At 54.4% G+C, this 11,763-nt stretch overlaps 1 protein-coding gene across 3 annotated transcripts in view; it reads right to left on the reverse strand.

Moving 5' to 3' along the window:
- SLC5A10 (solute carrier family 5 member 10) overlaps nt 1–11,440 on the reverse strand; it is a 39,935-nt gene extending 28,495 nt beyond the window's left edge. For 2 of the 3 annotated variants that reach the window (XM_039381479.1, XM_039381477.1), the window contains exons 1-7: nt 11,312–11,440; nt 10,276–10,347; nt 9,365–9,469; nt 8,708–8,767; nt 8,434–8,538; nt 3,260–3,365; nt 1,547–1,627 (exon numbers count right to left, since the gene is read on the reverse strand). In XM_039381479.1, the coding sequence (XP_039237413.1) occupies nt 1,547–1,627; nt 3,260–3,365; nt 8,434–8,538; nt 8,708–8,767; nt 9,365–9,469; nt 10,276–10,347; nt 11,312–11,425 (643 nt within the window). In that variant the 5' untranslated portion in view covers nt 11,426–11,440. The remainder of the gene's footprint in view (nt 1–1,546; nt 1,628–3,259; nt 3,366–8,433; nt 8,539–8,707; nt 8,768–9,364; nt 9,470–10,275; nt 10,348–11,311) is intronic. The other variant, XM_039381478.1, reaches the window with a different exon arrangement.
- Nucleotides 11,441–11,763: the final 323 nt, after the last annotated feature.

Consider the following 11,763-nt stretch of genomic DNA (forward strand, 5'->3'; position numbering starts at 1 on the left):
GCTGTGGCTGCCCCATCCCTGGAAGTGTCCAGGGCCAGGTTGGATGGGGTTTGGAGCAACCTGGTCTAGTGGAAGGTGTTCCTGCCCATGACAGGGGATGGAATAAGATGAGCTTTAAGGTCCTTTCCAGCCCAAACCATTCCATGACTCTATTGAAAGTGTCCTTTATTAGCTGAGCTTTACGAGAGCTGGAGAAAACCAAACACCTTTGGGGCACACCCACCTCCGGGTCCTGAGGTCTCCTGAGACCTGAGGAAAAACCTGTGCAACCAGCAGCTTCATCTTCTGGTTCCCCTGGCTCAGTCCCTCTGCCAAGCCCCCTCACCCCCCTGCACACACCGTGCCACACTTGCAGGCAGCAAAGCCAAAACAAGCCGGGCTCTGCCGCTGCCGGAGGGGATTTTCCAGGCTTTGCCTACCTGCCCTCCTCCTCTGGCTCTGTGCAGCTGCACCAGCCAAGCCTGGCAGAGACAAGCCTTAGAGAGCCCCACGGCCAAGGACAGTTCCAGACAACGATCCACAACATCCAGGCACCACATCTAAGGCACAGGCTGCAGCCACTGCTCTGTTCTGCCTCGACAGGCAACGAGCTCCTCTGCCCGGAGCAGCTCCGTGCCGCTGCTGGGGTACTTAATTGTTGTTGTCCCTTCTCCAGGAAGTCTCAGTCCTTTCATTTGTTTCTTGTAAATACACCTTGCTGTGTCCAAGGGCTCGCCCAGGAGCGAGCTCTGCTCTGGCACAGGGGAGCAGCCACGGGACTGGGTTGGTCACAGCTCTGGGCCTGCTCCCACCTCCACAGCTCTGGGTCAGAGCCTTTCCTACCTGCCTGCCTAAGCTGCCTTCTCCAGGAGATGGTGGAAATCATCTCAGGAGTGCCTTTGGAAATCATCCTCTGTAGTTAAACACCTGCCTTTGAAGCTGGGACTTAACTTTTTGCTTCCTGCTCCTTGGGGCCAAGAGCCCCGATGGCAGAGCCAGGCTGATGAAAGCTCCCGTCCTCACAAGGATGCTCTGAGGCTGAATTTAGGGAGACACAACAGTGCTGGGGGTTCAGGAAGGGCTGGTGATGAACTATAATCACTCCAACCCGGAGCAGGGCATGGCACCACGCTCCACATCCCACCCCTGCAGCCGTGCCTTGTTCCAGTACCAACCTTCTGCTGTGCACATCCCCAGGCAGCAGGATCCTGTCTGAAGACCCCACCAAAACACCCGGAGCAGAACTGGGAATGCTGCTTCGCTGTCAAATACTTGAGCAGTCTCTCAGAGTGAGAGGCAAATGTGGAGCAATCATGTCCACAGGAATGTCACCACTGCTGGGGACAGTCCCACGTGGAGCACCAGGGAGATGCTCCACGGCATCTGCACCTGCAGGAATGGCACACAGGGGAAGCAGGGGGGACACAGGGGCACCACACTGAGGTGATTGCCACGGACCGAAGTCCTGCTGGGCATCTTGGCCAACGAATGGCTCAGACTGAGTGCTTTTATTTACCTCCACGACCACCTGAGTGAGGAGGGAAGGTCCCCCTGGAGCAGCTCTTACCTCTCACCGCCAGCACGACGGCTCCCAGGACCATGATGAGCGTCTGCAGCGCGTCGGTGTAGATGACGGCCGCCAGCCCCCCTGTGAGAGCAAGGCAGGAGGTTGGGAATACTGCTGGATTCCAGCTTGGAACAGTCAGAATGTCCCAATAAAGCTTCCCATGGGGATGTACCTGTCACCAGCCTCAACCTGCTGACACTGGGGGGGAGGGACTGCAGCGGGAAGAGGGAACAGCTCCTCAGTGGCTCTGGTGTTGAGGGGAGCACAGCACCCCCAAAGGTGAGGTGGGGGGAGCAGCCAAAAGCCACAGGGGCTGCAGCCTCACCGGGGGCAGGGAGGGGATCCAAGGGATTGCTGGGCAGGCAGGGAAGGCAGGAGGGATGGCAGGAGGGGTGCAGCCCCACATCTCCACACAATCAGGAGGATGCCAGCCAGCCCCAGCTCTTTGGGTGTTCCAGCAGCAGATCAGACTCAGGACATTGATCTCATCATTCACCAACCTCTGCCTAACACCAGGTTTCCCCTTTGTACACCCTCAGTTCTCCTCCAAACCCTGCAGTTTTATTTTTCCAGCACATGGTGCTTAGTGGGGTCCCCTTGGCCATACAGCCAGCAGCATTTCTCCCTCCCCATCCCAAGCTCTCCCTCCAGACCTGCTGCAAACCCAGCACCTGCTTACCCAGCCAGAAATCAATCACTCAGCACATCAGCAAAAGCATTAAAAAGTAGCAGAGCTAAGGAAAATGGGTCAAAAATTGAATGAGTTTCAACCCCAGTCACTGAATCACATCCTGGGAATTCAGGGCTGCACCATCCCTGGCCTTGCCTGGGATTTGGAGGGATGTTCTCAGGATCAAGGTGATGCAATGATCACACCTGCCTGAGCTCACACTGAGGTGCCTCACATCATAACAAGCCTTGTGGGCAGGAAAAACCCGAGATGGGATTTGCTTAAAACCAAAGTCTTGCAAAATCCACCCTGTTATGGATACACTTAAACTGTTTCCCCTTTTGATGGCCGGGGTGAGATAACGAGGGAATTTACTGCCGAGTGTCTCCACTGCCACTACCAGGGGAGGGAATGTCCCAGCAAACATAATAACCCAAAGGGCTGGCAGGGATACACAGTCCCACGGTCTGAGCGGGGCTGGGAGCCAGGAACCCACGATTTCCAGCTCCAGCTCCAAACCCTCATCACCTCTGGATCACAGAAGAAACATTCTTTGTTGACCCTGCACAAAAATAGCTGGTGCCACAACGGGGAAGCACGGGCAAGAAATATTCCTGAAAGCTTAGTGGAGAGAGGGCAGCAGGTTGCACTGAGGGCAGGGCAAGAGGGAGGGAAAGGAGTTGGGTCAAGGGCTCTCCGGTTGTAGATTCCATAATAATAGTCCTGTAATGGGAGAAGCCCTGATTATTGCTGTTACAAATAGGTACACACACAAGAAAGTGCTTAAGTACACGGTGGGGGAGGAGTTATTACAAATGAAAAGATGTAAAGACAAAGGAGAGGTCATGGGCTGAGTCATCACCTGAGCTGACTCTCCAGGAGGCTGCTCAGATGCTGGCTGGGGCAGGGATGTGAACCCCACTGGTATAAACCCCAGGGAACCTTCCAAAAATAACAATAATAAAATAAAAGCAGGAGGGTAAGTGGTGTGGTTCAATAAAAGAAGCAGAAAAATAGAGGCCAGTGGATGATGAGTGACCTACCTGCAATGGTGTAGAGCCCAGTGACCACCAGCATGAGCACAGTGGAGAGGTAGAGGTCCCAGCCCAGGCAGACTTGCACAAAGAGGGCCCCCGAATACAGGTCTGTCTGTGAGTGGAAGAAGGAACAGGAGGTCTGGGACAGATGACATCCACCACCCAAGGGCTGTTGCAAGAGCAGCACAGCAGGGAAACAGCCAACTCTGTGGGTTCAGGGAGGACACAGAACCCTGGAATGGTGTGGGTTGGAAGGGACATTAAAGTCTATCTCATTCCAATCCCCTGCCATGGGCAGGGACACCTTCCCCATCCCATCCAACCTGGCCTTGGACACTTCCAGGGATGGGGCAGCCACAGCTTCTCTGGGAAAACTGAGGCCAGGAGGGCCTCCCCACCCTCCCAGGGAAGAATTTCTCCCTAATATCCAACCACTCCTCTTAATTTAAAACCATTCCCCTTGGTCCTATCACTATCTGCCCACATAAAAAGTCACTCTCCCTCTTTTTTATAAGCCCCTCTAAGTACTGGAAGACCACAATGAGGTGCCCATGGAGCCTTCTCTGACATCACACGGCACATTCCAGGAGGACACTCCTGAAGCCGAGGGTCCCAGGTGGGTGGCCCTGTCACAGCTGCAGATGGGTGTCACAGCCCCAGAGGAGCAGAGCAGGCAGCTCCAGCTGTCATTGTACACACGTGGGGGTTGTCATGGTTTGGAGGAAATGAGATTAAAGTGGAGACTTGGAGCTGGGGCAGCTCCTCCAACAAAAGCAGCGATGCCGTGGCAGGACCAGGCACAGTGGCAGTGGCAGTGCCACCACCACGCCTCCACCCAGAGCTGAGCTCAGCCATCCCCACGCTCAGCTGGGCCATCTTCACAAAAACCTTGTTTGGAGAAGGGAATGAGGCCAGAAGGGGCAGGAAGAGGCAAGACAAGCCGACTCCACACCCTCGCCCGGGGCCGCGATGGGTTCCCACAGCCAAGATATCAGCTCTGATTTGACATCTCTCTTCACACACCTCCCAAAAACCATCCCCCAGCAGCAGGGCTGTCTTGCCCAATCATGCAGGAGCAGTCTCTTGGGATTAGTAAGGTGTAGGACTGGTGTTATTTCCCATATCACACCTCCTTGTCCCAACTCTGCCCTCCCTCCTCCCAGCACTGCTCCGGGATGCTCCCACACAGGAGCTGAGGACCATCCTCCAGTGATGGAGAGGGGCTATGCTGGATCATGCCATGCAAAAGCCAAGGCATGTGTTGGCTCCATCAGCCCAAAACCCAGTAGGTGAGCCCATGTCCAGCTTCAGCACAGCACAAAAGCCATTCCCCAGCAGGTGAGCCCACAGCATTGGGCATAACCTTGGTTAAATCAAGTCAAACCAACCAGAAGGGCACTTACACCACCATCTTGAGGATCCTAACTCAGGGACTCTTCCATGACATCTGAACTAGCCTTTACACCACAGTCATGCCTGGCATTCCCAAGGGAGGTACTACGTGTCCTCAGCTGCACCTGGGATTGGCCACGTGTCTGGGAGAGTCCTTGTGAGCACCAAGAGGGAATTCAGCCCTGCAATGACCTCTTGAAGAGGAACCAACTAATGGGCAACCATGCCATAACCTCTACCAGTGGCTCCTTGATGCCTTTCCTCCACAAATGCAATCCAACCACAGCTTGATACCACCAAGAACCCTACAAAAGGACACCTAAACCATTCACACGGCGCAAGCTTCAGCGACATGAGGCAGAAAAGCCTCAACCAAGGGCCCTCAGCCACCTCCTCACAACACAACCTGAAGTGGGAACACAAAATATTTTAAATCTTCCTAGCACAGGGCCAGCCAAGCATCCTTGGTGTCTTCCAGAGCTCCTCACGTCCCTTGGAGGGATCCATCACTTGTCACGTCAGCGCCCAGCCAGGAAGTTTTTCTCCCCTGTGACTTCCTGCTTCTCCAGCAACCCTTCCCCACAGCCCAGCTGGAAGATTCATCCCTGGACAAGATATTTCATAATTGCTTCTCCTGGCTTTCTCAATGCTTAATCATTTTTGCAGTCGTCTGCAAATGAGTCGAAGGCTTTGCTATGAGGAAGCAGAGGTACCTCCACCTCCCTTCCTGGTAATTCTGCAAGGGTGGGAAAAAATAAAAGCACATGTGACCGAGTTGTTAATAAGACATCCCAAACACAAAAACAAGCTAATTAAAACCAGGCATGACCTATTCATAAAATAAGTCCTTTCAACCTTAAAAGGAGGGGAGAAGCCTTTGAAGTCAGGCTTCATAATCCAGAGAGGTCCCTGCCTCCACCGGTGACCTCACTTGGAAACTCGTTCTTACCCAACGTTGTTAATGCCTTCCCAATGAAAATGGGCTTTGGAGACAGCTTGGGATTAACAATTGGTGAAGCCAAAGCCTCAGTAGAACGAGTTACCCAGGGTACAGAGGAGTCTCCAGGGGCTCTTCGCCAGGGCTGGGGCTCCTCCCGTGTTCCTACCTGAGGGGGTGACATCTCTCAGCGGGATTTTGGGCTGTTCTGCTGCAGCCTGCCATGAAACCTGGAAAGATGGGGTCCAACAAAGGGGGGATTCCAGTAGAGGAGGGACTGTCATCCCCCCTGTCCCGAAAGAAGAGCCAAGGGAGCAGCACTGGTGCCGTGTCTCAGCTCGGGAGAACACGGAGCAGAGATCCATCCATAAATGCAACATCTGCAGGGAGAGAGGGCAGGAAAAGCCCAGCTAATCCTGGGCTTTGAGGCAGCCCCCAGTAAGGACCAAAGGAACCTCCCCAGGAGACAGCCCTGCCTAATTGCTCGAAGCTTCATACTCCCCTCTCACACTCCCCACTGCGGCCACCACCGGGGACAGGGACATGGGGACACTGGGCCAGTTTGGCAACGCCCCTGTGTCTGCAGACATTCATCCCAACCCACTGCTGGAAACAGCCATTGTCTGTGGGCTTTGCTGTGAATGGAGCCAGATGCCAAGATAATCCCCTTATTAGGCTGATTCCTCTTCTGTTGCATCCTGCCTGACTCAGAGATCACAGAAAGCTCAGCAGACCAAAGAAACTACAGCACTGGCTGAGGAAAGGCTTGGGAAGAGGAGCTTGGGAGTGTCCACCGGGCTCCAAACAAAAGGTTGTGCTGAGAAGGGCCCAGAGAACAGCAGAGGTTCCCACTGGAGCAGGCACTGCCCAGGGGTCATCTACAGGGTCATCTGGTGTTAGGCAAGGGTTGACACCACAACCATCTCCCAAGGTAAGAATGAGTTTGTAGGACATCCGTCCCCCTGGGCAAAGCCATGGAGAGACTGGAAACCAAAGAGACCAAGCACAGCCCCCTGCACCATCTGGTAAGAGAAGAGGGGACATGGGTGATAGTCTGGAAAGAGACTCCAAGACAACTTCAAAACTACCAATGGTCTCTTCTTCAGACCATCAAGAACAAACTACCCCAGCAGAAATCCTATCCCAGGTTCCAACTTTTCCTTTTAAACACCAGCAGGGATCTGTGCGAATCCCACAGATTCCTTGCAGATCACAGAACCAGGGTCCAGCACCACAGACAAACGTGCTCCAACATCTCCCCCAGGCTCCTCCTGGGTCTTTGAAGGGAGCAGGGGAGAGATGTGACACAGGAGGGGAATCAGGGACAAGAGTTTACTGGACATCAGGGAATAATCAGAGCATCACTGCCCACACTTGGAAACTGAACTGGTGCTCCAGGAGCCAAGATGATTTCAGGAATGGTGCTGTAGGATTTTCAACAGTATATATGATTAGGATATAAAGAATATTAGTTTTATGGGAAGAACACCCTTCAGCAGGACAGGGCATGGTTTTGTGGGGGAAATACAGGTGGCAGCTGCACCAATGGAGTCACCAGTGTCACCTCCACCACTCTGGAAGCCCTGAGCCAGCAGGGATGGGGAAAGGGCTGCCACCTCCCCTGCAACTTGCCTGTTAAATGCAAAACATAACTCCTTGCCCAAGGTCAGAGAGCAGCTTGGGAAGGAGACAGGTGTCTCCTGGAGTCGGGGACATCCCCTCAGTGCAGGGCTCTGCCCGAGGGGGACACAGCCCCTCCCTTTGCACTAAGTGCTCAGCGAGCCCTGTCTGTGGGCTGCTCCAGCCCCCACATCCCTCGGAGGGGGACCCAGAGGATCCCCCCACAGCTCAGCCCAGGGCCTGGGGCTGCAGAGACACCGTGCAGGGAGGGATGCTGCATCCAGCCAGGCTGACGGAGCTGCCAAGCGCAGAGGCAGGCGCTGAGCGCCTCGACGTGGGGAGACACACACCAGCAGTGCCCCTCCTGCCTCAGCCAGCCTCTGCTCACAGCCAGCCTCATGCAAAAGCACTTCTCTTGCAGCCAGACACCTGCAAAAGCGCTTTTCTTTCAGCCCCAGCAGAGCCCAGGTCGGATCCACCTGCTCCATCAGAGCTCGGTTGCTCCCTCCGGCACGTTTTCTCTCCAGGTTTTCTGAGCTGTTTGCTCTTGATCTCTGTCTCGCTGTCTCCAGCCCCCCAGGGCTGTCTGTGCCCGGCTCTCTCCTGCTTGCCCTAGACCTGGTATCACAGGCTCTTTGGCTGTTTTACCTCGGATAAACTCTTCCCATGGTTACCAGCGTGAGCGGAGGCTGCACACGGGGAGTTGTGAACGAGGTCAAAATGAGGGGAAAACATCCCTGTGGAAAAGTGCCTGGAAATCAGGCACTATCTGTACAGGCTTGAATATCTTACAGCTGCAGCAAGGCTTCCTTTCCTCAGAAAACCCACCCACGCTCCCTAAAGCAATGAATGCATTCCCAATTCAGTGCCTGGCTCTGCTGGGTCCTTTGGGGATGCTGGAAAGCGTCACTGCCAGAGCACGGAGACAAATCCAGACCTCAGAGCACATTTCACTCACAACCTCTGCTATAAGGCAAGTTTGGGAATCCTGACATGCCCTGTCTGGGCCACATGGACATGGACATCACTGCTGGATCTGCCTAAGAACTCATGGGGTGTCACAGAGAGCACCTGCCACAAATTCCCACTTTTTGTCCCACTGCCTCCTGGAGCATCCTGCAGCAGCTGCTCTCCCCTGATTTGGCTACACAAGGTTTGAGCCCAAAAATAACCTTTTGATAGCTGGAAATCAGCTGTGGATTTGTGACAAAGTTAAGGGGGAGCTACTCACCGAGATTTTGGTGAAGATGGAGAGCAGGAGTGACAGGCTGGAAAGGTACATCCTGATCCTCTCCCCTCCAAACCTCCGCTGGAGATACTCGGGCACTGTGACAATCTGCTGGGGGGGAGAGAGAGATCACTGCCCTGTCCAGGGCCCACCCTCCAGGGATGGGGCAAGGGGACAGCAGTATTCCAGGGCAGGACTCAGGAGTCCCACGGGACAGTGGTGACAGTCCTCCTGGGAGCAGAGGTCCCCACAGCAGGCTCAGGACAGCTGTACATACCCCAGATGAGATGTAAACTGGCACGAACACCCAGGCGAGTGCCAGAAGAGCATAAGTCGCCTGTTGGGAAGGAGGAACATGGCATAGAGGGAAAAAAACATGGATCCTGCTGCAGCTCGACATTGACTGCATTCCTAGACCCTGTCCCTGCTCCTGACCCGGTCCTGGATTACCCCTGAGGGCACATTTACACCCCCAAATGGCTTCAGACTGCAGGCATGGGGTTCTGGTGGAGATCCCCCAGCACCCCTGCCAGCAGGAACCTGCTCCCCTCAGCCCTTCAGCTCCTGACTGGACATTTCCCACCAACTCCTTGAGCACCACACAAGCCAAATGCCCTTTTTTTTTTTTTTTGCTGCAGAACCCAAGGACTTTGGATTAAACGTGCAGGGAAGCAGGGAATGGGTGACCTATTCAGTCATTTCCCTGTCAGGGTCTGCAGGGGCTGGATTAGGAAATTGGATCCAAAATGTCCTTTTCCCTGAGCTCGTTGAGCTGAGCTGGCTGCGAACTCACCCTACACGAGCCGGAGGAGCTGAGTTAGCAGGGTTGTGTTAATTACCCCCCTGCACGGCTCCTCCTAAACCTTTCGAGACAGTGAAATGGGCCATCTGCTGCGACAAACTCATTTCCTTAATGACACGACACATTTCTTACATTCCACTCGAAGCCGGCGACAGCGATTCCCCCGGCGGCGCCGCTCCCGGCCAGGCCGATGAAGAGCCCGGAGCCCTCGCTGCTGGCAAAGAGCGAGGCCCCGATCTGCGGGAGCAGAGGAGGGGCTGCAGGTGCCCAAACGCTGGATCCCCACGGCTCTGCACGGACCAGCTTTGGTGCTTCCCCACCAGCGTAGCCCCGAGGGGATAATTCAGGAAAAGGAGGCAGGGAAAAATAATGCCTGAACGGGAGCAACAGGGCACAGACATCCCTTCCACTTCTGAAACGAAGCGTGGCCAAAAGGGCCCCCACGTGGGATTTCTTTTTTGCAAGAAAATCCCTTAATAGGTAAAACTCAGGTAGTTGTGAGTCCTAGGAACCAGCATGCCCATGGATCCAGCTCATCTGGACATCCCTGGTGGGTTTGGGATGGACTTTCTTGTCTTCAGGAGGATGAGGAGGAGCCACGTGTTGCTGCATTTGCCATGGTGGCCACTCACCCTGCCCGGATGGTGGCCACATGCAAGGAGCCAGTACCAGACATGGGAAGGACCTACAGCCAGTTTGTGAAGATTGTACCAAAATGAGAAGGAAAAACCAAACTTGGGACACCCATGATTTGTTGGAGCCACCAGGAGCATGCAGGGAGAGTGGAGATGGATATTGGACTCCAAGGATCCCTCCCCAGGCTCAGGGAAGCCCGACAAGCCCAGTGGGCTCCAGTACCCTTTGTGCAATGAGAAGGGAAATGCAGCTCCAAGGACATAAATCCTGGCAGGAGGAGGTGGGCAGGGTGGGGGAAAGCGTGGGCAGTGGAGAAAGCAGGGAAGGGATTTGGTGGGAGGGACAGTGGTGCACAGGATGTCCCTGTGCCCAGGGTGCCACAGAGGGACAGAGAGGTCTCTACTTACTGGCCACCAGGCCATGTCTCTGCCAGCAAGGAAATAGCCACTGACCGTGTTCCTGTTCACCCTGCAGGAAGACTGGGAGGAGGAAAGATCAGCACAGAGCACCCTTTCCCTAAAAACCCAGACCAGACACCAAGACCCAAGTCTCCCAGACGAGAAGCCAAGAGACAGGAGACTCGATAATTAATGGGAGCTCTGCAACTCGAGCTTAATTACACGAAAGGGTGGCTGCACCCCAGGAACCATGGAGCCATGAATGGCAAAGGGAGCTCCCTGAGAGGGGGAAGCACGGAGGATGTGCCTGTCCTTGTGCCATCCCGAGCAGACAGGTTGGCTAATAGGGCCCAGCTTTGGCCAGGATTTTTCCGCAAGGCAGAATAAATGGGTTTGGAGAGTCTTTGTCTGAAACTGCTGTAGCTGAGGGTTGTTTGTGTTATCAGGGCATCTGGCTCAACACCCTGTAATAGGCAAGGGGCAGAGCTGCTCACACCCAGCACACAGAGGCCAGGGGAGAGGTTTGTGCCATGGCTGATTCCACCTTGTTCCCAAGCTATAGGAGCCTTTCTGTAGGGGGTGAAAGGGGCAGAGGGTTTGCACAAAACAGAGCAAATCACAGAATCCCAGAACGGGTTGGGTTGGAAGGGACCTTAAAGGTCATATTCCATCCCCTTCCTAGACCAGGCTGCTCCAAGCCCCATCCAACCTGGCCTTGGACACTTCCAGGGATGGGGCAACCACAGCTTCTCTGGGAAACCTGTGCCAGGGCCTCGTTTGTCAGTTTGAAGCTGTTCCCTTCATCCAAAGTCCCTCCCCAGCTCTCTTGGAGCCCCTTTAGGCTCTCTAAGGTCTCCCTGGAGCCTTCTCTTCTCCAGGTGAACCCCCCCCCAGCTCTCCCAGCCTGGCTCCCCCAGCACAACACACAAAATACACAAGTGAAAACTACAAGAAAATAATGGAGGCTTTCACCAAAAAGCCAGCCCCGAAAAAACCCGACCATTCAAACAAAAAAGCAGAAATGAACAAGAGAAAAGACTCTTACCCATATTCCCACACCAACATTTAAGGAAAAATAAACCACTACCACAACAAGGTCAGCAACGCTGAACTGCTGCGAGGGGAGAACGGCCCCAGCAGTGGAATTGCTCTCCATCATCCCTCTGCTTCCTTCTTCATCCTCAGCCTCAAATGGACAGTCACTCAATCAGTAACTCATTAGCAGCCCGAGGGCATTTATCATTAAACAACCTGGCAGCAGGAATTGCACTTCCAAAGGCGCCTGAGTGGGCAGTGTGGCCTCTGCTGCCTCCCACCCCTCCGCTCCCCAGGGAGCTGAAACACCTCAATTTTGGTGCCTCACAAATGAACAGGCACAGAAAATGTCCCAGTGATGCTGTACACGATTCAATCCTTTTCCACCACTCCAATGAAAAGCCAAAGGACCAGCAATCCAGCCCCATGGATGAAATTTGCCCCCAAATTCTTGAGCCCTCA

Source organism: Pipra filicauda, unplaced genomic scaffold (genome assembly GCF_003945595.2).
Source record: "Pipra filicauda isolate LSUMZ 115617 unplaced genomic scaffold, ASM394559v2 scaffold226_size1812527_pilon, whole genome shotgun sequence".
Taxonomy (NCBI): Eukaryota; Metazoa; Chordata; class Aves; order Passeriformes; family Pipridae; genus Pipra; species Pipra filicauda.